General features: G+C 42.8%; 2 protein-coding genes across 9 annotated transcripts in view; one reads left to right on the forward strand and one right to left on the reverse strand.

The window, feature by feature from the left end:
- TP53I11 (tumor protein p53 inducible protein 11) overlaps positions 1-3,322 on the forward strand; it is a 54,547-nt gene extending 51,225 nt beyond the window's left edge. Inside the window, exon 7 of the mRNA XM_081166864.1 lies at positions 575-3,322. Coding sequence (XP_081022990.1) covers positions 575-708 — 134 coding nt within the window. The 3' untranslated portion in view covers positions 709-3,322. The remainder of the gene's footprint in view (positions 1-574) is intronic.
- TSPAN18 (tetraspanin 18) overlaps positions 1,350-26,609 on the reverse strand; it is a 168,222-nt gene continuing 142,962 nt past the window's right edge. For all 8 annotated transcript variants that reach the window (XM_081166602.1, XM_081166598.1, XM_081166601.1 and 5 more), the window contains 5 exons: positions 25,096-25,170; positions 15,493-15,591; positions 13,687-13,866; positions 11,232-11,315; positions 1,350-10,061 (listed from right to left, as the gene is read on the reverse strand). In XM_081166602.1, coding sequence (XP_081022728.1) covers positions 10,014-10,061; positions 11,232-11,315; positions 13,687-13,866; positions 15,493-15,591; positions 25,096-25,170 — 486 coding nt within the window. In that variant the 3' untranslated portion in view covers positions 1,350-10,013. The remainder of the gene's footprint in view (positions 10,062-11,231; positions 11,316-13,686; positions 13,867-15,492; positions 15,592-25,095; positions 25,171-26,609) is intronic.

Below are 26,609 nucleotides of genomic sequence, written 5' to 3' on the forward strand. Positions count from 1 at the left end.
GCTGGTATGCAATTAGATTCTACTTGCCAGAGCGCAACTTGGCCCTTGAGTGCCAAGTAAAATCTCGTAGCTGCTTCAGTTGCATGCCTGATTTTTTAAAGGCGAAACATGTTGAAGACATGTGTCATAGGTTGCACTCTTAAGGCTGCTGCTGCAGGGAACCCACACCAGAGAATGCCTTTCTGTGGCATCAGTAGTTCATGTGAAGTGGGATGTGTCATTCAGCAAGGTCTTAACCACTCCAGCACCCGTCTCTCACCAAAAACAAGCACTGTTTCTCTGTTAAAGTCAAGAACGTAGGAAGAGCCTGCTGGATTCAGCCACTGGCATCCTGCTCTCACAGCAGCCAACCTTTGGGAAGCCTGCAAGCGAGGCCTGAGGGCAGCAGCACTCAGAACCAAATAGACACTGCTTCATAGAAGCAACGAACTGCAGTGCTAACTTGCAACCAAAGCATCCATGTTCTGCTAGAGTAAGCATGAAGTGACCTTTTTTGTTTTCTCAAGAGGTGTTCTAGAGGGTTTTGAAAACATGTCTTTCTTTTCTTCCAACCTGCCTTTTCTCTCTCTTTCAGTCACCAGCATCACCCTGGTTGAGAGCGGCCGGGGGTCCACAGGAGCCACATTGCTCCTCATCAGTCGGGTCCTCTTTGTACTTATCAGCTTTTATTATTATTACCAACTTGGACGCAGACCCAAGAAAGTCTAACCTCCAGGACTGCTGAGGGCTGGTGCAGAGAAGCGCCTGTCATAATTTCTGCATTCCTTTCGCTCATTTTTGTGGGGCTTTTTTTCCTTTCTTTCTTTCTTAAAAAAACAACAACCAGACTTCCTTACGGCATGCATCAATGTATAAATAAATCCAGTGCTGTTGTTGCCACCACACTGGACGTGGGAGAGGTCAAGATGACTCCATGGTGCCTATGGGAAGAGGCCAGGAAAACAGAGATAAGGTGGCAGATTCAGGGATGTGGGTGGGCAAGATCAGCTATTCGTAGCCATTCTCCTCTGTGAATCTAGGCAGTGGCACATGATCAAAATATACACTCATGGAAACAGTATCATATCAAAACAACATCCAAAGGGCAAAGAAAGTGATATCAGCTCTGTGTATAAGGAACGGATTGGGAATCTTCTCTCTACAACTAACAATCTGCTGTTGGGGCTTTTGGTAGCATTCCCTTCAGTTGAAATGTATGCTGGGGACTTGCCATATAAAGGGCTCAAAAGGAAGTTCTATGGCCATATTTTCCTCATCTTCTAGGACGTTGGAAGTCAGAGATTCCTTAGGTAGTGATGTCCTTGCTATGAATGCAACCTATTCTTTTTTTAAAAAAAGAGCATTTGCTGTAGTAATTTTAAGAAATGATTCCAGCTGATTTTAGGAGTTCTTGTGAAAATATCAGATTTGGCTATTGCTGCTTCTTTGTTTTGTGGGGTATCTCTCCACCCACCTCAACCCTACCACCCCTCTTCCTGTTGGTTTATTTTGTTGGCCTTTTTAGTTCTAAATGTTACAAAAATGCCTTCAGATGATTCTGGATGGAGTCTGTTAGAAAGGAAATGGGGCAAGGGACCAATAAGGAAGCCGCGAGTTCGCACCATCTCTTGTTTACAAAAAATGGCAACACAGAGTAATACACTTGAACAGAAGTGGGCAAGATGTGGCCCTCCAGATTATGTTGGAGCTTCAGCTGCAGCCAGCCTCTGCCAGCATGGCCAACTGTAAGGGATAGTGTAAGCTGTAGTCCAGCCACATCTGGAAGGCCCAGGAATTAGCCACTTCTGCACTATATGGTTTAATTGCTGCCAGGCACCAGCCCTTTCAAAAGGAAAATACTATAGTTTTGTGGGGACACATTCCTAAATTGAGTAACCAAGAAAACTGCAGGAAAAGGCCATGATAGAAAGTGGTTGCATGTACTTGCTAGACTAGTTCAATGCATATGCTAGAATGACATGTGTATTAGCCTTCCCCCCCCCCACTCCCCTATTGTGGTGGTCCTTCTAGCCTTCTGTGAAATAGATTAGCAGTGCAAGAGGCTGTATACATCTGATTCCTCTGTCACTTTCCACAGGATTATACCCCAACTGAATTGCTTACTTTTACCATATTGTGAGTTTTGGATATGAGTCTGGGCCCAGAGGCATGTTTGCACATCAGTTGCCTGCTTGGTGTGAGGAAGAGGCTGCCATAGGGCTGCAAAGTCTCCTGAACTCACTGCCTGTGCTAGAGAGTGGGATCAGTGGTGCTCTCCGGGTTTGATGGCCTCTGTAATGTTTGCCAGTAGTGATGGGCAACCCATCCCAAACATCTGAGGCATTCTGACAATTGGCATTTCATTCTTAACCAAAATTAAAGCAATGAATATATTTCACTGATATCTCCTGCCTCAATCTCAGTGTGAATAATGATGTTGGAATGACTAGTATAGTTTTGATGTTGAAGGATGTTTCTCTCAGTGTGCCAATGAATCTTTCTCAAATAGGCAAACAGACCAAAGTTTGAAATCTCTCCTCCTCTTCCCCTCACCCCCTACCCTCGTTGGGATTTCAAATATAATTGGGAAGTGTTTACCATCCTCCTACAGACCACAGTCTTATTTATTACTTTGGGCTCTGCTCTAACATTTTCCCATTTTTAAAGCTTTTGATAAATGCAATGAAGTTTCAAATCTCAGTCCTCCACAGATACACCTCACAGTATAGTCTTTGCATTTTGTACTCCCCTTGAACTGAGACAGGAGGAATTCTGAATTGGTTGTGTATTTAAAGGCGGTTTGTCAGGACAGGTGTGTTGAGATGGACCAGCTATTTTGAAGTGGATGCAGCGAATCTAGGACAACTGCCTGTGTCTCCACCTTTGTGGCAGGACTGCAGTACCTACACGGGAACAGCACACACATTACCCTTCTGAGACTGAGACAACATCCTTACACCTTCAGCAGCAAGAAGAAAATGTACTCAGAAAGTCACACGAACCCTTCATGGACTGTTGGCAACATGCACCGTCTTTTGCCTGCAGTGGTCTCCTGAAGACTTTCTTTACCTTCTTTTGGCATCAAACGTCTGCATGAACTTGGACTACCATGTATGTTGCAGTTCCAGGCCGCATCAAGTGGGTCCTCAAAAACTATTTGAACTGAATATCCATGTTGATCATGCAAGTGTAGACTTTAGAATCCCAGGGTAATGGTGCCTAGTGGTCCAGCGTGAGGTTTAACTCCTCCAACCTGAGCAATTTTGTTAATGCTAGTTTTAAGTGTCACTCTCCGTTCTTTCGTCTGTATGTACACTATGTGAAACAAGTACGGTTTTCAGCAGTTGCTGCCTGGCTTTGAGCATTTTGCATCCAGGAGGGTCTGGGTCTGGGACTGGGGCTGGGCCTATTTTGAAGATGGCCGGACTGCAGAAAGAGGAGCCTTTTCGGAGTTTCTTTCACCTGATATCCAAAAATCATGAGTTGAGCTGGGAGAATGGGGGAAGGAGGAACCATAACTGCTTCTAAATTGCAACTTTTTTCTCTACTTTCTGGTCCCAATGTTTATACAGTCGGCATTCGAAAAAAACAAAATCATCAGTAAAGTCACATCTGATTTCACTTGACCCTTTGACCAAAATTCACCTTGGGATAGTCAACAAGTCACACCGATAGTGGATACCTGGCCTTGTAGGGTTGTTACCTTAGGCATGGGTATGAGTTTCATACAGACTAGAAGAGGCCATTGCTCAGTAGTAGAGCACATTATTTACATGAGGCCACCATAACACAAGAGATTCCCCCCCCCCCCGTGGAATCCTGTTGCTCATGCTGTTGTTTTTCATAGCACATGCTACCTTCCTCCCTCATGCAACTGGCCTTGATCTCTGTTTTAGAGAAAAGCAGGCAAAGCAATCCCAGAAGTGTTAAAAGACTTTGCACACAGCAAGGCAGCTACTTTGAAGCCACTGTGACTCAGGCATGGGGTGCAAGGAGCTCCCTTAATGTACTCGTGTCTATCTCCCTTGAATGGTAGCAGCTCTCTCAATTTGGGATCTCCTATAAACTCCCTTTTATTAACCTTTGTATAGCTTTGCCCTGTGAGGATTAATTTGCTGCTACTAAAGTGGTTTTTTTGTGGGGGCTTCTTTTAATCATTTGCAGAAATGCGGTTTCACTTGCATGATTTCCACATATGTTCCCTGCCATTGTTCCTCTGATCAGTTGTAGCTTTAGTGCTGTTTTTAAACTTGAAAGGGCTTCTTCCCTACATGAACTCAGCCATGTGGGAATCATGTAGTGCCATGTCCCCAGCCAACAAAAGCAGGGTGGGAATATTTCCCCAGACCAGTGGTCACTGCTTTGCCCAGTACTAGTGGGGCCTCTATTACACAGCATGACTAGCTGGGATTCCATATTCCATATTGAAGGATGATTATCCCCATGCTAATGCCATTAATGCTCAGGGCATTTCTTTGTCCATTCAGATGCATATCCAGTTTATTTCATTCTACCTCAGCAATAGGGGTGTGTCCCTCTTTCCCAACCCACACCTCAACAGCTGACCCCTTTTAAAAATTCTGCACTCTTTTGCAAACAAGAGTGGGAACTAAAAAGACATGGTTGTATGGGATTATGGTACTTGCTCTAATAAAGTGGCTTTTAACCGCTGCTGCCATGCAGCATTTGAGGTGGATGCCAGTGGCATCAAACCTAAGTTGACAGCAGTGGTAGGCTGTTGCTAATGTAAGACTAGCTAAGACTGGATGCTCAAGACAGAGACCCAACGCAGCTGCAGCCACATACTGCTTGCATGTCCCTGCACAAGTCTCATTTCACCAGTTATCCTATACATAAAATGCACATGGTTAGTGTTCATCCTACCTTTCTCAAAATCAAACATGACTTTGTAACTGTGTGCACAATTTTTTTGAGGCATAGGTCCAAATTTACGAATGGCTTATCACAGAGCCTTCGTTATGAATCCTGGACCTGAAAATTCTTTCATCTAGGTATATATATCTGTGGGATTTGATTGGGGATTCCCAATCAAATATTATTCATAATTCACCTTGTACCTGTTAACACCCAGTATTCTGAATGTCTTCTGCATAGTTACTTACAGTGCAATCCTGTATCTCAGAAATAAGCCTGATGAAGTTCAACAGGACTGATGACCAGGAGCAGGTAAATAAGGAATGGTGACAGTAGCCCAGCTGCATTCCTATTACAATAGGAACAGATTAGCAAAGCAGTGCTTGCAAAGTAACAAAAGTACTTAAACTATTTCCAAAGCTACTGAAGCCTTTGAGGTGATCTGTTCGGTGAATTTATACATCTTTCCCATTAGTCGGTCAGTCAGTCATCCCACCCTTTCCAAGGCATTACCATGCCACTTGCCAAGCAACAAAAAGTGGTTTTCTTTTAAAGGGCTGGATTTATTGCACCAGGGCAACAGAATTCTACAACCCACTAATTGTGCAGCCCTAAAGTTCCATTATGGACTTTATTAGTTTAGTTCATTAGCTATTATATTTGTATACCACCCTTCAGCCGAAGATCACTGGGCGGTTTACAACATAAAAACTACAAAGAGAAAAGATAATAAAAGCAAAAGAAACCAATAAGCCCCCTCCCACAGACACAATTTAAAAACCACAAAAGTTAATCAGGCTTAGGCTTGGTTGAAGAAAAATATTTTCACCTGCTGCCTAAAGATACATAATGAAGGTGCCAAGCAAGCCGCCTTGGGGTGAGCATTCCACAGACAGGAAGCCCCACAGAAAAGGCCCATTTATGTGGCACCACCCTCCAGACCTCTCATGGGGGAGGCACATGACGGGCCTCAGAAGAGGATCACATCAAGTCCAGATTGGTATATCTGGAGTCCTCGATGTATTGCGGTCCAATTAGGCCCAGAAACTAACCAACAACCAGTGCAGTCAGTCCAGGATCAGTGTAATATGCTCAAAGCTGCTTATCCCAGTGAGCAACCTGACTTTAATTTGTCCTGTAACATACTGCATCTAGAATCACCCCTGAAAATCAAAAAGGCTTCCTGAAAGTCAGCAGAGGTTTGGAAAATACATGCATTTTTCATGACTGACATAGATCCTCCTAGCTAGAACTAGTGTTCGCTGTTTGGGCTTTAGGAAAAATCACTGTCACGAGGTTTTATCACTCTAGTGAGAAAGAGATAGCAGGTGTGGTTTTTTAAAATGTAAAAAGTGAGGCCATTTTTGGTATCATAGTGTCTTTATTTTTGTCTTTTTATTTTTATTTTCCTAAAGAAATGCACTTGGAAACTGTGCAGAATTGTTTCGGCGTAGTGTTCTGTTTCATGTTACAAAAACCCTTTCAATATAAAAAGCATTACAATAGGGAATACAAGTTAAATTAGCTCTAGGTTTCTAATAAAAGGAACATTTAAAATAGATTTCAACATTTACTTCAAGTGGCCCATTTTCCAGGCACTTGCAACAGTGACAACAGATGGGGGTGGGGGGAACCAAGTGGATCTAGGTTCACAAAAACAGATTACAGACATAAACTTGAGGGTGAAGCTCTCTCTCTTTTTGCAAGTTCCATTTCAAAGCTTGGGAGTTGTGCAATACCTCAACTGCTCAGAGTCATTTCAGTGGGACTTGCTTGAGAGCTTTATGCTGGAGTGCGTCCCTTCCTCTGAAACAGCTAGATGGACCTAGTCAGTGCTGGTCTCTGCTTGTACAGCACTGGGAATCCAGTGTTAGGCTTTCAATTTCTTGGAAGTTCATGTTTCAAATGGGAAGTTGATTAACTTCCAGGTATTCAGCAGTTGTGTGGACTAGGGTGGCTGGGTTAGTCACCTAAATGTTTCCCTGGTACATCCTTCCTGAAGCCCGGGAAGCTTCTGTGCAGCTTAGGGAGGACAGTGTGATGCTCACAGTGACACCAGGACATCGGTTCCTCCAATTGCCCTCGCAGGCTGGCGCCTCTGGCCCTAAACATTCCCCTGCAAAAAAAATTCGCTGCATGCCACTGGTATTCAGGCTTGCAGCCTAACTAACCCCCCAATGCTAAAATGGAGGAAGTCAGTTGCAATGGACTTAACAGAGCTTCTTCCATGTGTCATTAGAGATTTGGGTAAGAGAGTTCTTTTCCATAACACAGCCCAGGTAGCAAGTAAATAACCTGCAGGAGGGGGCTATGGCTGGGTCCCCCAAGAGCCGCAAATCAACCAGATAAAGGATTGTTCCTTTTAGACCGTGAAGGTGCAATTATTTTTTATTTGAAGTCTTGTGTTCAAGTAAATGAACATAACATTTCCTTACCCCTCAAATGGTTCCTTCCCAGTGTTGGGGCTCATTCACACTAACCTTTTGCCCCATGCTTTGTAGGCACAAATCTGCACTTTCAAGCTCCATGTCCCAGCACTTTTTGTTTTTCTTTGCCCTGGTTTCCCCACTCTTTATTCTGCTTCAGAACAAATGACAATTCAGGTTTTCAGCAGATTGCTATTTGCTCTGTTTCAGATGTAAAGAGCAGGTTTTCACAGGGAAAGCACTAGGGGAAAATAATAATAATAATAATAATAATAATAATAATAATAATAATAATAATAATGTGTTCTGACACAGAGCTTTCAAGTGCAGAGCTATGCCTAGAAAAGCCGCACAAAAGGAAGTCTGGGTGAGCCCTTGGTGGTGTTCCACAGTTGCCACAGATGCCTACACTTTGGAAAGATACTACTGAAGTACTAGCCATTTAGGTACACAGGCAGGGACCATCTCAGCAAGTTTCCACAATGCTCTGAAGCTGTTCGTGTTATCTTTACCAAAAATGATGGTTGTGCACATGACTGCTTTAAAGAATCAGGGAAGATGAAGCAGGTAGATGGAAATTGAAGAAAGCAGGCAAGAGAAAACCAAATGCCAGCAAGAGATAGAAAACGTCTCCCACAAGGGAGAACACAGGCAACAGAACTTTTGAAAGAGGACAGTGATGTCAGGAACCTAGACTCAAGCTGCCATAAGCTCTCTGCAGGTGTCCTTAAGCTCATTGACAGAGAGGGTGTGGGGTTGTGCACGTTGTCACCTTCATCCCAAACTTCTTTCCACAGTGAGCAAATAACTCTGGAGCAGGGATTGTAAGCATGTTCTGTTGAATGTTCTGTTGAACATTCAGCTCTCTTGGTGATTAGGAATGTTGAAAACACACCGTTCCAGAGGGTTAGGGAGGACTGCAAAAGGTGTTCAGCAAAACATGCCCACAATCTCTTCTTCAGACCCAAGTAAGAGGTCGGGAGCAGTGGAGTCGCCCACTTGGCACTGCAGCCTCTTCCTGGGTATAGCTTAAGAAGTTTTTGCCTTGTCTGCCATGATTGCCATTTAAAGTGTGGCCATGCTCACTTTAAAGGTCAGAGGAGACAAATCCTTAAAGGGTTTTTGGGTAGCTGGTGCCAGCTGGAGCAAACAACACTGTAACGTCCATTTTTTCAGTTGTGCTGCGCATTTCCCTCACTCAACAACTTGCAGAACTCAACTAAATTCAAATGAAAACCATACCTTTTATGGGAGAGATTGTCAAGGATCACACAAAGATTCAAGTCAGCATTTGAAGTCATTTGTTAGGCAGAGATTCATTATATATTTTTAAAAGCATTTTCTCATTGCTTGCCTCAGGTGGGGCAACCTCCACCGTTTCTGAGATAAATGCTCATTGATGTGCTTCCCAGTATACCTCACTAGTTGCCTTTCTCAAACTCTCATGCCATGTGGTATCACCATATCCCAGTCCTTTTGCCAGTTGCCTACTGCTGCTTCTGGGTGCCACATATATTTCTTTGCCAGTTTGTGTCTCCATAAGCCACTTGTTCAGCATATTACTTTCACTATGGTCTTAACAACTCACCAGCATCTCTGGCAGCACAGATGGGAGAGATTCAGGTCAGGGCATATGCCATTCCATTTAGGTTTTTGTAACTCATGGGAAGTACTGAGTGAGAATCGCTCAGAACATAAGCAATGTACAAGAGTCACAAATGAAACTGTGCAAAGGACAACTGCAAAGGTTTCTCACTGCTTTCATTGCCATTTGGGAAGATTTCCCCCCCCCCCCCACACAGCTGAAAGGCACACACTGAAACATGAAGACAACAAGCTAATCAGTTGCTACAAAAGGCCAAACTAGGCAACATAATTTGCACGTAACATGGTGGTGACAAAACATTCAAAAGCTTTAAAAACAAAACAAATAATTATTTCTCCTTAAGGGAGACAGCACCAACAATTACAGATGAGAACACTTTTTTTTTAATTAAACAATGGTGAGGGAGTCTGCTGTAGAACTGCCTTCGTCTTCCCTCCTCTCACAGAATACTGAACGGAAAATCCATTATGACAAAGAAAAGGTATGCACTAAACTTCTGATTTCATTCCATCCTCCTCCTGGACTTGAAAAGGATGCCTCTTCTGCTATTGTCCAACACAGCAGGCTCAGCTCCTCCTATATGTTTCCAGGTGAAGGAATTTATCAATCCCTCGCAACACAAGAAAGCTTGAAGCATCTTGATATTTCAGGTGATAGTTTTCTGCCCATCTTGACTGAGGACTGTTGTTTAAAACTGGCCTGACCTGTGTCCGTCACAATGCTTTGGCTGAGCAGTTCCCTTTGGATGCTGAATCCAGATCCTACTTATATTTGGGGGGAGGGCATCCTTCACTTTCTCACCAATTGATGTAGCACAATCATGTTAAAGATGTGAGTCCCACGCAGCATCCTGCTTCATGGAGACCACCAGAACTCACTCCCTTCCTGTCTCGTAGGCCCCTAGTGCAACCCAGTGTGTGTGGCTTCTGATGAATGACAGTCCTGGGAAACGACAACATAGTGCACAGCACCTCAAAGTTCCAGCCCCTGAAGTACAATCCTTTTGGTCATTCATATATTACAGTCCTCCCCCCCCCTTTGTTAGCCAAAAAACAAAAGTTCATCTTCTCAATTCCTTTCTTCAAAGTGTGTAGTCTGAATATGCTCAGCTGATCATGGAAAGCTTTCTACTGGATCCCCCGAAAGAGGCACATGGCAAAGATCATGGCAAACAGCTGAGAAGAAGTTAGAAATGAGACAAAACAGTCCATTAAAATAGAAAGACTTGACCAGACTCAGCTGTGGTCTAGCTCTCAAAGCAAGCACAGCACAGCACAGCACAAAACAAGCATTAAGGGCACAAAGTCAAATATGCCCCCAAAGAGCCCCCTAACTGGGGAATTCTGAACACAACACAGATGTGTACATGTGTAACATTAAGCCAAGCTGTAGGGTTTTTTGAACTAATGCATACTTGCAGTTTAAGTGCACCTACTCTGCTACCCTAGCTGGAAAAAGGGACAAGCTATGGAACAGTTGGCTTAGTGTTGCATCTGAAGCTGTGCATGTGATTTCTCTGCCTGCAAACGAACCATGAATAAACTAGGTTTGTTATTGACTTCCCAACCATGGTTTGTTTGGGAGAAACAGACCAAGGTAATGCTCCATAGTCTGTTTAGGAGAAACAAACCATGGAACATTAGCTTGGTTGCAATGCTAATTCAGCCCCTCTGTGGTTTATTTCCCAATTAGCTAATGGAGGAATGAAGTGAGATTATTCAAGCTGTAAGCTGCCCAGAGTGGCTACGGAAGCCCAGCCAGATTGGCAGGGTATTATTATTATTATTATTATTATTATTATTATTATTATTATTATTATTATAATAAGTTGTGTGTGTCAGCACATTGCTTGGCATATGGAATTTAAAGCAAACCACGGAGCTTGGCTTTAGTATTATATGCAAGCAGTCAATATCACTGGCTTATAAAAAAATACATTTGAAAGCCCTCTTTGCTGGCATACTATCAAACATATGAATAATTTCAAAATTAATAATTAAATATATCTATTTTGATTTCACAATTTCAGATAAATAAAACCCCTTGAATTCATTTTAGGTGCGAATTCAGAATGAGCAAGTTCGTCATGTCTGATAACACTATGCTCAACAGCAGAGGGCAGTGTCTGATTATATTTTCTCCCTTCAAATAGATTCTTCCACTTTTAAACTACTACAGATAATATACAACTAAATTAGACAGGAAGATGTGGTGGGAAGCTACAAAAAGGAAACCACATGATTTATGTTGTTCAGTGTACCAACTCAAACTGCTTTGAGGCTTAATTTATAATTAAAAGGTATGCAAATTCGATTAAAAAGTAATAATGAAACCTTCCACTCTACCTCGATGGCTAATACGCCAATGGCAAGAGCTCCTGCAAGGTACACGTACGTCTCAAAGGAGTTAAGTATCACAGTGTAGCAGCCCTAGGAAGAAAAAAACTGCCATGAACCAAACTCATAGTCAAAGTGTTTCAGGGGTCATTTTTGATGACCTGGTAAGACATGAAATGACAGGTCCCTCTTCAAGCATCCCTGCAGGAAGGAGCGTCCATTAAAAGTTCATTTTGACAGCATAGCCCATAGGGACACAAAATCTGATCAGCTAAGCATAACCCAGGAGTTACAGCAAGGCTGACAGAAATATAACTACAGAGACCCCATTTGTTCTACAGGATGCATAGATACGTAAACAGATGAACAAACATATCATGTTGCAAAGGAAAAGAGTTCAACAAGCTGACTTAAATTTTCTTTTTCAACCCAGCTCTGGAGATGCACGTTCTTGAATTCCAGACACAGTCATTAATTAGTTTTACAATACTGAATGAGTCTAGGTCAACTAGTATGTTTTTTCTGAGGTGCTACCATCTTGACTTTTAGAAGACATCTGAAGGCAGCCTGTTTAGGGAAGTTTTTTAATGTTTGATGTTTTATTGTGTTTTTAATATTCTGTTGGGAGCTGCCCAGAGTGGCTGGGGAAACCCAGCCAGATGGGTGGGGTATAAATACATTATGATGTTGTTGATGATGAAGCAGAACTGCAACATCTCCATTCTATGGCAATGAAAATCGCAAAACCTGCCACCTTTAGAAGAAGTTCAGGTCGTCTCTCTGGCTTGGCAAGATCTCAAGTTTTCAAACATTTTGCAAAATCTATTCCCTTTTAAGGGTGCACCACCAGGGCTCTGCGGAGGTTGGGCTACCACTGTATCTACAGCCTCAGCAACAGCAAAACATAGGCAGGATGGCAGGGCCTGAAGCCTTTGCCAGCTCTGGGCTGGCACAGCTCTTAGCTTCAGGCCAGGCCCAATGCATGGCAGCTGTGAGACCACATCTTAAGGTCCAACTCAGCCCCACACTCTCCCTGCCCTCAGAACGTGTAGGGACTTACTGCTGACCACCACTGGTGGGGGAAATGTCAGTGGGTGTCCTGCCCACCCAGCATGTTTGGCAGCAGGCTGTTTTAGCCACCAGAGTTGAGAGTTGGGAGTGGCCGCCGGGACCACATAACACCGGTCCTGAGAGGTCTGCATTGGCTCCCAGTACGTTTCCGAGCAAAATTCAAAGTGTTGGTGCTGACCTTTAAAGCCCTAAATGGCCTCGGTCCTGTATACCTGAAGGAGCATCTCCACCCCCATTGTTCAGCCCGGACACTGAGGTCCAGCACCGAGGGCCTTCTGGCGGTTCCCTCATTGCGAGAAGTGAGGTTACAGGGAACCAGACAGAGGGCCTTCTGGGTAGTGGCGCCCGCTCTGTGGAACGCCCTCCCACCAGATGTGAAGGAAATAAGCAGCTATCTTCTTTTTAAAAGACATCTGAAGGCAGCCCTGTTTAGGGAAGTTTTTAATATTTAATGCTGTATTGTTTTTAACACTTGATTGGAAGCCGCCCAGAGTGGCTGGGAAAACTCAACCAGATGGGCAGGGTATAAATAATAAATTATTATTATTATTATTATTATTATTATTATTATTATTATTATTATTATTATTATTATTATTATTATTATTTCTCTATTCCATCCACACACCTGCCCCACTAGACTGTGTTTGGATTGCTCTGCCTGCATCTACTCCAGCTTGCCTTGGATATAGTTTATAACATCAAATCAGGGTAGGTAACTCACCAAAATTACATGCTGATAATACTGAATCCTCAAGCCAATGGCATCACTCTTGGATCTGCAAGTTGCCACGCTGTATCAACCATTCTGGGTCCCTCAATTTCCTGCCCATGTTTCCTCATGTTTTGGCACTTTACTCCAAAATAATCTCTTGTTCACCACACATACCACACCTGCCCACAGGACTACTCACTCTCCCCTTGTACATTATTACATGGATCACTTGGCCTCTTTGCTTCTGCTGAACTTGAGAAGCAGAGATTTTGCCTAGGTGGCACTAGAAAGAAGGGAATATTCCTTGCAACTATTGGAACAAATATGCTGCCCAAAAGAGCTGGGCAGGGGACTGCCTTCACTACTTCTGCCAGTTATAAGAAACACAAAACAGGTTTCAATTCTGTATGGCGGATGGTTTGCAATTGTGAAAGCCGTCACAGATCCTTGGGTTCAACTTTCTCTCCTGTTTTATGGGCATACTGTGTGGTGTTGGGAAAGTTACCATCTCTCAATCTCAGTTCCTCATCTGAAAAATGTGGGCAACAGTAAATCACACTGTACATCAGTTTTGGCACAAATAGGTTTTTTTTTAAGGGACTTTAAGATGGGTGCTTGCACACGCCATACTGTACACCCCCCCAATAGTTTAAAATCTCATTTCTGTGTTGCCCTTACCTGTTGGTTTTGATACATATCATTACCCCTGAGACACTCTTCTTTGTTGATGAATGCTCCATTACGAGATTGGAGTTCCCGTCGGCAACAAGCTTCAGGAATTGCATCGTGTGAATACAGGGGACGAAGATGAGGGCCAGTTTCAAAATCTTCTGGACCATTGACACCACAGCAGCCAAACTAGCAGACAGGAAAGGTGATTAAATAGTTGATACTGTCTCTCTGCAGGATAGGAGGCATCACAGAGCCATTGAAAATAATATGAAACCTGAATGACAGAAGGTGCATAAGAACCATCCATATTCAAATGGATTCAGTATGGCAGGCTGTGTGGCTTCTGCAGACATACAAACAACACACAATTCTAGATTCTCTCAAAGCTTTCCATGCTTCATTTCCCCCCTCTTTCCTCCCCACCCACCCTTTTAAAAAAAGCTTGTGACTAGCCATTAGGATTGCGAAGGCAAGCTGGAAACTGTGGGTGTAACATATGGCGAAATCTTCAAAGATCAAAGTTGGCTCAGGGGAGTTTCCAGTGCTCAGTCTTTAGTGCCCTGGATAGTTATTTGCTCTTTCTCATAATTAAGCAGCACAAAGTAATTCTGCAAAATAAGCAAACTTGTGAATGTAAAATCCACATGGTTTCTACTGCATAATTCAGCCTTTCTTGGTGCAGAATGTAGGTTGCCTCGACATAGAATATACACACATCTCAATATTGCTTTTAATACAGTGGAACAGCTTCCCTGGGAGTTTAAGACAGATAGAAAGGAAAACTACAAAGCCTGCCTTAACACAGAATGAAAGTGTTTTTCGCTGTTGTAATTAGTTTTATGGATAATGGCCAATGTGATTTATCCAGTAGAATAAGACATCCTCTCCTGCCTGCCTATCTGCCCAAATCTTCCTGTAGCTGATGCTCCATTGGAACAGCCAAATGTAATGTACAGAAGGACTCTTGGTTTATTTTTATTTTAAGTAATTAAACATTGTCGGTGCCTGACTGATGGGAGGATGAGATTAATATTTGACTATCTTCAGAACTAATGGACAAGCATTATGGTTAGTCTCTCCCTGTCTTCTTAATAATATAATGCTAAAATGAAAGCCATCACAACCAATTGTCACATCAGTTACAGAGGACTATTAGAAAAGCATTTCACATTCACCATGATCCAGGAAGAGCAGGGGTGGGCAATCTGTTGCCTTTCAGGTGTTACTGGACTACAATTCCCATAATCCCTGACCATTAGCCATGCTGGCTGGGTCTTATGGGACTTGAAGCCCAATGATGTCTCAAGAGCCACGTTCCTTACCCCTGAGATGGGGCATGGAATCAGGCTTGGTTGCAGACAATCCACCAGGCTGATGCAGCTGCACATCATGCAGCTGTAAAAGAAAGCAGAAATACCAACCAGCTGTTTGTGAAGAAATTGGGAGTGGCGTTTTGTCTGCCATCCGTTTTCTCCCCAGCAAATGGATGGGAGTCATTACATTTTACCTCTTGGCCATTGTATCATATACCATACATATCTGTCTAGGCTTTGTAGGGCTACTTAAAGGTGACTAGTGATCATTCATTAGGGCTCAGGGTCCATCCGCAGTGATCAGTGGCGTAGCGTGGGGGGTGCAGGGGGGCCGGCCGCACCGGGCGCAACATCTGGGGGTTAGGGTTAGGGGCGCAAATCCACGGGTTAGGGGACGCAAATCCACGGGTTAGGGGGCGCAAATTACTTTCCTTGCCCCGGGTGCTGACAACCCACGCTACGCCACTGGCAGTGATGCACTAGGCAAGCTACTACTCACTGTGATCATGACCGAGTTCCAGGTGGAAGAGAAGACGTCGGAGTCATTGTTGCCTTGATAGTGCTTCTTCAGTTCCTTTGTAAAAAACTCTCTGGTCAACTGCAACATACAGAATGAAGCAAAACGAGATATGATTCATGCCTTCTATTCAAAGTGCAGAAATATAGTGGCTAGCAGTGCTTAGATGCTGCCAGTGCTCTGAGCACATCATATATTAACCTTACAAGGTCGTCTTAATTTTTGTGATTGAGATGGGGTGCTAATTCCACCTGGGTCCAGGATAGCCAGCATTGAGAGATGCTTGCTGATAAATTGATAGTTGACCCATATCCTTTATTCTTAGCTAGAAAAGGCCATGGCATGAGGGGGCTTCATATTCCCTTGAAGTTTGCTCAAGGCACTCCTCCCACCTAATAATTTGAGAGAAAAGACTTCAGTTCAGTGGTGGAGCTTATGCTCTGCATGCAAAGGTCCCAGGTGAGGTTGGGAAACCCTGGAGAAATACTGTACTTTTCTCATGCACTCCCGTCTCTTCCTGCAAAGCCAAGAGGGAGACGTCTGTCAAGTTTTGTTTGAGTTTAAGGTAATCTCAGCTTTAGTGTGGCATTTGAACCAGGAGGCCCGATCAAAACTGTAAATGAAGGTTCTTTAAAAGTACATCTGAACTAGACGGAAGCATTCCTCCCAGCCGCTCAGAAGGAGGAGAGAAAAGGGGCAAGGATGCGAACTCTATGCTTTGCTCAGGTATGTCGAGTCTCATTCATGCAGTGATACACCATGGTTTAGCATGGTGTGTGAACAACCCCACTATTGTCTCATTCCACTGCTTCTCCAGTTTTACAGACAGTAATTATACTTTAACACTGTACATGTTCAAAGCTCATAAACTTTTGTTAATTTCATCTTCAACTGTCATGGTGAATGACAACTGCAAATAAAAACAGAAAATTAAATACCAGTTCAGGCCACTTCCCTCATATAGAGGCTGGGAATAAACTGAGAAGAATCTCAATCGAAATGATAGCAATTTACTGAAAGCTGCTTGCTCATAAGAGTACAGTGGTACCTCAGGTTAAGTACTTAATTTGTTCCGGAGGTCTGTACTTAACCTGAAACTGTTCTTAACCTGAAGCACCACTTTAGCTAATGGGGCCTCCTGCTGCTGCTGTGCCGCTGGAGCACGATTTCTGTTCTCATCCTGAAGCAAAGTTCTTAACCTGAGGTAATATTTCTGGGTTAGAGGAGTCTGTAACCTGAAGCGTACGTAACCTGAAGTGTATGTAACCCGAGGTACCACTGTACCCTTCGTGGTCACGGCTAGAACCAACTTTCTAGATCCCTCTTAGCGCTCATTCACAGATCCGTTTGTCCCGTGAAAGCATGGACCCAAGGAGTTTTCTGCCTGTCTTGTGCCTTCTAGTCAAGGGTCCAAGCATTTTTGCCTTAGCCCTGCTACTTTCCCTTGGCAAAGTCTTTAGTGCTAAATCGGAACCAATGGCAATCTGCAGAAAACTCGTCTGTTCTGACTCAGCACTAAACCACAGGTTTTCCTGGGGGGAAGCAGCAGTTGAAAGTGTGGATGAGCCCTTAGTCATGCCAGAAGTATAGCAGAACAAATTTTAACCAGGTAGGTGAAAACACATGCATACACACATATAGCATTCTGACGCTTCTTTAGCATTTAAGCAGAATGAGCACTTAACAGTCAAGACTTAACAAGTTCTCAGTAATACAACATGTGCTACCAACACACTGGGGGGTCATTTTACTTTTTTATATTCTTTTCCCTGGAACTTTATTACTAAAATTAATGGAAATCCTGCAGCCCTCACAGAAGTCACAGAGGGCTTGTTGAAGCTACACCTCCAGCAACTCCAATGTGAAGAGGCCATGTTCCCTTCGAGTGCACCGTCAGGGGCCTCGGGGTTAGAAGGTGCCACTCCATGTGCTCCACCATTGTGTTTCCCTTCCCTTCTTTTGCATAATTTACCCGCCCAGGCTCCCATCCTGCGGAGACAGCCGCCCAGACTTTTTATTGATGCTTGTCTGTTTCCTAAGTGCAGACTTTGAAACTAATATTACAGTTGGTAATAGTCCCAATTGGCTTCCTTTGACCAGTTCTGAAACAAAAGAGTCATTTGAATATAAAGTGAAACCTTTATTTTGACAGGCGTGATCCCAAAGGAAATGTTTGAGGTTTGTGTTTGTGATTTTTATGAGATTTGACCTAAAACAAAGCCCAGCGCTGGGATTGTGCTTATTGGCCAGAAAAGAAACTCCTTCCTTTCACTAGTATAACATTTTACTTTGTTCCAAGTATCTGGACAAAGGTGGGGGCGGGAGGCAGTTAATAACTTAAGTCACATGGCTTATTTTCAGTGTTAAAAAAAATCCATAAAACAAAGCAGTCTAAAATCAGTAGCACTTGACCAAGCACTGTTTCTCTCCTTTATTAGAGGTTTGTGTTAGGCTGCAAAGGTCTCTCTGTGTCCTATCCTTACTGCATAAAAATACTTGAATTAATAGATGCAGTATTCTGTAGTGATGCTGCTGAGTCTCATAATTACCTATGTCAGCATACAAATTTGGCACTCTTGGAATGTGTATTCTAAGCAGACCTCCCTCCAGATTGGAATGCAAGCTGAGCTGAAGAAGAACTGCTTGGGGGCCCAGGGAGAAAATGAGATCCTCTACCCACCTCCTTAACTGCCTGCTGCTGCAGCAGGGAGAAAAACCTTCCTCCCCATCTTCTCATTCTCTCCCCCTCCCCAAACTCCCCTTGAAGGAAGGAAGGGGGTGAGGAGAAAAGAGGAGGTGATAAAGAAAGCAGCTTCTCTCCCAACTATAAGAACAGGCAAATTTTGAAATGACAAGAAAAAAAGAACTACTGCCAGTCCCAATATGAACTTGACCTCAGGCGCTGAAGGGCACATCTATGCCTCTAATTGTTAAACAGCAGAAAAGTTATTCAGCAGGTATTGCTACTGCTATGAAAGCTGAAATGAATTGGGAGTAGCATCGCCCTGCCATATAGCTATTAGTGTGAGCTTTCTGAAAGGCAACATTTGGCTCATGATGTGGGGAAGGCCATTTCTGTCAAAAGGATCCAGACTGATCTAAGCAGAGTAGGAAGAATGGATTCTTCCACAGCTACAACAAAGCTTGTTTATCTTCTTCCAATTGAGAGCACAACCACCACCTTAATATGCTGATCTTCCTAATGAGGTATTTTAGTAAGTTGTGGCAGTTATTGACGAAAAGCAGCCTCCAGCTGCTACTCGATGAGCCTCACACATGACAAATAGCACCTAGCAGCAATTGTTGTAGTGCTGTCACTTGTAAGAGAACAACCTTTCACCTGTCTCTTACTATGGGACTTGCCCATGATCTCTTTTAGAGGAGAAAACATCTCTCTCTGTGGTGGTGAATCAACAACCACAAGTCTTCAGCCTCACCATTCACTTCATTTTTAATAAGACTCAAGTTCTAAACTTCTAATAGTGGTTTTTGCTCTTTCACTTTGAAAACCACTTTGTTTTTAACATTGTTTTAAACCTCTAAACTGTGAGCTCTTCTCAACTGTTGCTGACTCTCCCTTGCTGCTCCCCTCTCTGTTCTCTTCTCCAACCCTCTGAGCTTTATTCAAGGGAAGGCTCTTCTCCTCTAACAGCTTCAGCCATTTGAAACCGATTCCTTGCCTGTCTGCTTCACTGCTATCTGCCCTACTTCAAATCTCAGCAGATAACATCTCTCTTAAGCCTTGTTGTGGTTCTTAATTTCTTCTTTCCCCTCTGCTATTAATTATTTACCTCTAACTATATAATTTAACCCCATATAGTGCTGTGAGAGCTTTGGACACAAGATGTTGTACAAGGAAAAGTTGTGTTGCAGCATAAGGCAGACAGTGAAGTGTCTATCAATTACATCTGTCTCAAGAGGGAGACGGGCTATGCAGAGCATTAAGCATAATACCACCTCACAAGCCAATAAGCTAATAAGGAAGTGCAGAGAGGCTGCATCTACACTGAACAGTGCCGCACTCAAAGAAATAATTTCTACACTTGCCAGGATATTTAATATCCTTTCGCTCTGATCTGTTACATCAGCACAACTAATTACCTTCAACTTTCTACCTCCATCATCATATTGTGGCTCGGCTGCCTGAAGTAACAGTAGGCCAAAACATATTACATTACCTCTTCACCACCACTCCAAATATTTATCTTAGGAAATATTTATCCACCACTTAGTTGATTTAGCACTTGACACTGAACCAAAGGGATGGTGTACATGGCACACAGCTGTGTTCAAGTGGTAATTCTGGGCCAACTGGCCACCCCCGCCCTCCAAACAAACCTTCCCACCTCACAAGTTTATGCTGGTTTTTAAGGAAGCATTGTGCACCAAGATATTGCCACTAGGTCAGGGATAGCTCATGTGGTTCCCTCCAGGTGTTGTGAACTACTACTCCTATCAGCCCTAACCACTGGCCACGCTGGCTGGAGCTGATGGGAGTTGTAGCCCACAACACCTGATGGCGAAGGGCCACAGCTTTACATGTGATGGTTTTCTGGCTCAGTCCCCAGCATCTCCAAGCAGACTCCCCTGTCTGAAATCCTGGAAAGCTGCTGCCACTCGGTATAGATTCTAAACTGTAGACGATACTGAGATAGATGGACCAAGAGTCTTACTCTATATGAGGTAGCTTCCTATCATCATATGCAACCTTCTGCAGAGTCTCTTCTCCAGGTTCCCCCTACTTGAACGCAGCCTGATATGGTACCCCATTTATAGCCAAGTAAAGACCTATATTTTGGGTGGCGCTGTGGTCTAAACCACTGAGCCTAGGGCTTGCTGATCGGAAGGTCGGCAGTTCGGATCCCTGCGACGGGGTGAGCTCCTGTTGTTCGGTCCCAGCTCCTGCCAACTGAGCGGTTTGAAAGCACGTCAAAGTGCAAGTAGATAAACAAGCACCACTCCGTCAGGAAGGTAAATGGCATTTCTGTGTGCTGCTCTGGTTCGCCAGAAGTGGCTCAGTCATGCTGGCCACATGACCCGGAAGCTGTATGCCAGCTACCTCGGCCAATAAAGCAAGATGAGCGCTGCAACCCCAGAGTTGTCCCTTTACCTTTTACCTTTAAGAATAGCACGGGCAGCACATGTCCTACTTGTCCTGCTAGCGTCCCTGCTAATATGGCAGACTGGGCTGGCTCAACTACAGTGGGAACACAAGGAACACTACTTGGGGCAGCAATACATTTAGGAGAGTCAGTGGAGACTATGTGATCTAAGTGGTGCGCTCCATAGTCCCTTGCAAAGTTGCAGAAGATGCTTGGGCCACAGCGCTAATATCAGAAAGACCACTAAGGGTGCCGCAATAGCCACTGTAAAATGCAATGATTATAGAATATGCTTCTCAGAATGCTCTGTGAGGCTCCTTGCAGCCATAAAGTGTCACACCCACCCAGCCAAGTACATATGTTGAAAGCTTTGTGAGTGGTGAGGTCACTAGGTGAGCTGGATGCAAGAAATGAATGCTGCTTGTGCCTGAAGGATAGTTTCCACAGCCACACCCATAGTCTATTCTTTTGGTTTGCCTCCCTTAATGCTGCAACATGCTCAAAAACACTGTACAATCACAGGAAAGCAAATCCCCATTGTTCATAGACACACGGAAAGAAAAACATGCACACCTGGACTGCTGATACCTAAATGTAACAGCTTGTGCAAGTGTGTGGTTTTCCTCTACTATGTGTGAGGTCTTCTATTTGCACTGTCCTGAAAGAATTCAACAAATTCAGAAAACAAGAGCTGTATTGACCAGACCCCAACAGATCCCCAGGAAGTGGTCGCTATTTATAGAGCAATAGCTGTTGCCACCAAGACACAATTACGCTTTCTCCCTGCCTGTGCTACTTGAAACGGGGTATCTAAAACTCCTTACAAAGTGCAGTTATTTCCCTTCTGTTCAATTGCAGAGAACACCAGCTGAGAAGAGAGACATTATTTCCTTCTAACCTTTGGACAGATATGACTCTTTCAGCATTGACTTTCTAAACCTCACTTCTTTACTTATTTTAAGGTCTTTTTAAAAAAATAAGAATGGTGAAAACATAGCCTCTTTGGGAAAAATTTAACCGATGTTAAATCCTTGTTAAGTCTGCTGCAAGGTTACACTATACTTGCTCCCTCATTAATTTCTTCTGTATAAAAAACACACTACAATTAGTCCTGTCAAACCAGTAAAAGGCTTTTTTTTAAAAAAGGGGGGGGAGATGATTGTTCTGCTTTCAACAGATTCATTAACGGGAGCAACCAACTGAAATACTTCAATATATTACTACAGGTAAAGATCTTGAAGATCTTTAAAGGAAAGAAAATACATTTTTCTCTAAGTCACAAAGCAAAGTACATCTTGTTTAAGGAAATAAACCCATGGAAACAGAGGTAAGAACATATGTCCCTGATAGCATGGGCACCCAAACACAAGTGTCTACACATGTTATGAACAGAAGCACACTTTCCAAGATCATGAGCCTAGAGACATGGTGGGTTGTATTACTAACAAGAGGATATAAGCAATAGAATGTGAACTCTACTTTGGGGTAAAAAAGCAACTAGGGTTCTTGTTCAACTAAATTATTGTGCTAGCGGAAGCCAGCTCAACGATTCTCACTAGTGCAATGAGCCCCTTTCTTTCCATGTCCTCCCCAAATATACTCTGGAGAGTCAAGAGAAGCCTCAGAGCAATGCACAGCTAGAGGACAGGAGAGATTATGGACATCAAGAGAAAACTTGCCAGATGGAACAAAGAACTGGGAATATTTGTGGGTGGGGAGTAAGTCCAACGTTCTCAGGGCTGTTGTGACAAACAATTGGAAGTACTGAATACTGGAAGTGGGTTCCAACTGCAAAATGAAATAAAGGTACATATCTGAGCCCTGTTGAGGATGCAACACCACAATCTTAATTTTTTGCACAAGATCAAGCTACTGGATTTCATTGTGACCACTGCACAACGTAAGTAATGTGTGCAATTCAGTTCCACAGCCCATAGAAACATAGGAAGCTGCCTTACACTGAGTCAGACCAGCAACTTTTCAGGGTTTCAAGCAGGAATGTCTACTTCTACCTAGAGATACCAAGGACTGAAACTGGGACTTTCTGTAGTTGCTTTACCACTGAGTCTTCCCAAATTTATGTGTTTAATCAGTTACACAAACCTGCAACAACAGCTTCCTAAATCTGCATATGTTAAAAAAGCACCAAACTGATGGTAGAAAGCTTAGTAACAATGTTACTATGTGTCATTATTATTAGTAGCAATTATTTAGCCCTCACAAAGGGTGTTAAGAAAGCAATAAATTAGCAACAGGGAGCTGCAGAATTTGCAAAGTCCTTGAGAAAGAGATGGGCCAAAACTTGTATCTTGGAAGGAAAGAATCTAAGAGGGAGGCAGGGAGAGGTGATATGGGCAGAATAAAGGAACAGGAGAATGAGCTCATTGGTAACACTGTGAATCATACAGTTGATATCAGAAAGGCCAGAGAAAAATGAAGAGTGACTAGAATGGAAAGTTTAATACTCACACAGGACTTTTTCCATCTGGCCTGGGAGGACTGGGTCTTGACTGACTCCAGCTACAAAAGCTGAGGTTGCTGCACAGACTCTTAGACTAGGGTGCTGTTTGGCAGAGGCTGTTGTGGTTGGGGGTTATTGCTGCTGATTTTTTTGTATCTTTATTTTAGCCCTTGTGATTTATGTGGAAATGGTTTGGCTTAGTTGTGTATTTTTTTAAAAAAATGTTTCATTTATTATGACTACTTTTGTTATGTTGTCGTTAAGTATTTTTTTCATGTGGTAGGCAACCTTGAGCATGGTTTGAACTGCAGGTATGTATGTTTCTACATGGACAGGGAAAAATCTTACGTTTTCTTGTACCTCAAGTGAAAGGTATGTTTCAGACACACCATTATTCAAGCTCCCACAGCGGTGAACCAAAATGCCCCTTGGAAGCTTACACTGCAGCTTACTACAGAACACAATGGGCTCTTGGGGCTAGCAATGTTTTTAAAAATCTGACCACCTACTTCCTTAAACATGGGGGAATTAAAAGCAAGCCCTGTGTTTATAGAGCATTGGGTTACACTATGCCAAAGTTTCTGTCCACAGGCTTCTTTGTGTCATTCTCATTCTCACCCTATTAGTGAATACTTTGTTTTTCTGCCATTCCCACAGGTTTATTTGCTAAATGTCTCTATCTTTAGCTCTTTTTTTAAAAAAACAAAAAACCCAAACACACAGAAATGAGGCTGCTGATTTGTGCCAGAAAACAGCCAAATAAATACAAAGCAAAATACAAAAGCAAAGCAAAATTTTTTCAGGAAATTGAATTTGCCAAATAGAACAATGGACAAAAGCAACTGAAGTCGCACCAGGACACACCAGCTAACTTAGGCTATGTAAGGTGTAAATGTGGGGTTCCTGTGTTCACAACTGCAACAAGAAAACAAGTGAAAGCAAAAAAGGAGAAGTATCTCATGTTTGCCTATATTGCAAGTCAACACTTACAGTAGCGTTCCTAAAAAATTGGGTGTTCCTAGGAAGCTTTGGTCATTGCTCCGGGTCTCCCACCCCCAACCGAGGACCACCACCCCAATGTAAAGGCAAAAAACCCAATCCCTTTGTTTAGGAATGTGTAGTTGTCTTTTTTTGTATTTTGTTTTGAATCACAGAGAATTGTAGGTAAATCTGCACTCCTGAACTTGCTTGCAGTTAGATTTTGCAATTCAGCTTTAGTAAGCAGAAGGTATGCACAAAAATATGGGTTTTATGGACAATAAACATACATATTTTATGAGGAAAATGCATTGAAAATACATATAAGTAAAAAGCGTGTGTTTTACTTAAGAAATGCATACAAATGCATACATTTCAAATGTAGATTTTATTTGTGCATTCTTTTGAAAAACTCACACAAATAAAGATGGAATGGACTTGTGATAGGGCATCAGCTTAGTCCATCCTCTAGACAAGAGGAAAATGGCAGCCTAAATATGATAGCAGTTTTATTAAAGGAATGTTTGGTCTATCTGAGCTGATTTAAAGCTCTGTTTTCAGTACAGGTGGTACTGGACAGATAAGCATTGCACTGCAGACTTGGAAAAGCATGCATGTGACAGATTCTTCATACTGGCAAAATGAAATAACTTATGATGAATTTACTTCTTTCTATCCTGCTGTGCTATGTTCTTTTAACCTCTCAAACTGTTATTAATTTTGTCTCTGATCTATGAAACTACAGCTAATTCAATTTTAATGAGGATGATTTTTTTTTAAAGTATGAGCCTGCCTAAGCTCCTTAACTCTGGAAACCTTTGGGGGGCATGTTATCTCCTCTACACATAAACCATCTACTTGACACAAGTTTCTTTTGCTTGCATTCAACAGGTAACTGCATGATGTTCAGACCAGGAGTAATAATGGGAATATTGCTCCACTGCCATCCTAACAGATAACAACTCAGCAAGCTTATAACCTTCTAACTTGAAGTCCACCTGAACCAAAATCTGCAGGGCGCCATGCTGAAATTGTAATACTTACATTTTCTCTAAAGATAAAAGCCAGGATTGCAGCTGAGAGTTCTGCCAGGAAGATTAGCAAAATAAACATGAAGAACTGAAAGAGAGAAAAAGAAAGGCAGACAAATCACTGTACATCTACAGCAAACAGCTGGGACAGAATCTCTCAAAATAATCAAAACGATAAATCAAACTGAGTGAGGAATTTGTCCTCGCCATGCAAAGGAAATCTGCAGCTACGCTGGAAGAAATCTGCCAAATCCATAGATCAACAAAACATCCAGGGACACGCCAGACTGCAAAACTGCAAGGCTTTACTTTACAAACCATTCTGCTGATCATATGGATTCACTGTTGATCATACCAACTCACTTAAAATCCTCCACTCTCTGGCCTCCCTGCCAAGGACTCCCTGCCCCCATCACTTTGACATAGATTTTCTGCCCCAGAGTCATTGGGCAAATTATTATTATTATTTATTTAATGTCTCTACTGTCCTTCATCCGAGGATCACAGGGCGGTTTACAATATAAAAACACAAAAACACACAAAACATAACATAGTAATAAACAATAACAATAACCACACTCTCACATGGAGAAAAAGACCATCCACAGTTTCATTATCCAAAGGTATGGGAGAAGATTCTTTCTCAGCCTCATTTCCCCATCTGTATCTGCAAATAATACCGTGATTTGCATACTGGAATGTTTTGAGGGTCAAACTAAACATGAAACTCATCACGTAGTCTGCCCTTGTCTAGCTGCTGGCTTGGGGAAACAGGACTCGGACTGTGGCCAGGGAGATGAGCGCATTAACCACCTGAATGAGAGGAAAGGTCCCCCTGGTGCCAGTTTGGTCCTCAGTAAAAATTAGATCAAACAGTACTTAGTTCTCCTCCCCCTTTACCTTTGTTGCAATGTGGGTGGAGAAAGAGGAAGGGGCAGATTCGTAATTCAAAGGAATTTCTTATGGGTACACCAAGTCTGATTTATACTCTTTTGTAGCCTTCCGAAATTCAAATATACACCATGGACCCCACTATTTTATCAAGCAGCAAGTGAAATGGCTTTAGGGGTATTTCACAGCAAGCTCATTTCTAAGTCTTCCAAGGAGTGTGCAGTGTTTTTTTGTGTTTTTTTTAAACACAACCTTGCAAAGATCAACTGCTAGAACAACAGCTTTGGGGGCTGTGAAGCACAACACAGCCTGACGCTTGATGCAACATATCAGATTCAACTGCAACATTTCTTATAAAAATATAACATGAAAAATAATCTCTACGCAGAAAGAAGCTTGAGAACTTCCCTTGGGATGCATGTTTCTCTCTTGTCTCTTACCCATGCTGTACGCTTGCCTTGAGTTTACACTTGAGCTAAAAGCTTTAGGCATTCATTATGTATCACTGCAAAATCTCTCTCAGGAAGCCTCTGGCTCATCTATTTTTGAAAACTTCATATGAGGACTTGGCTTTTGATCAGTCCATGAAAGTAACACTTCTCCCACAACCCCAGCTACAGTTAACAGCCACTTCAT

This window comes from Podarcis bocagei (assembly GCF_964188305.1).
Source record: "Podarcis bocagei genome assembly, chromosome: 1".
NCBI classification, from domain to species: domain Eukaryota; kingdom Metazoa; phylum Chordata; class Lepidosauria; order Squamata; family Lacertidae; genus Podarcis; species Podarcis bocagei.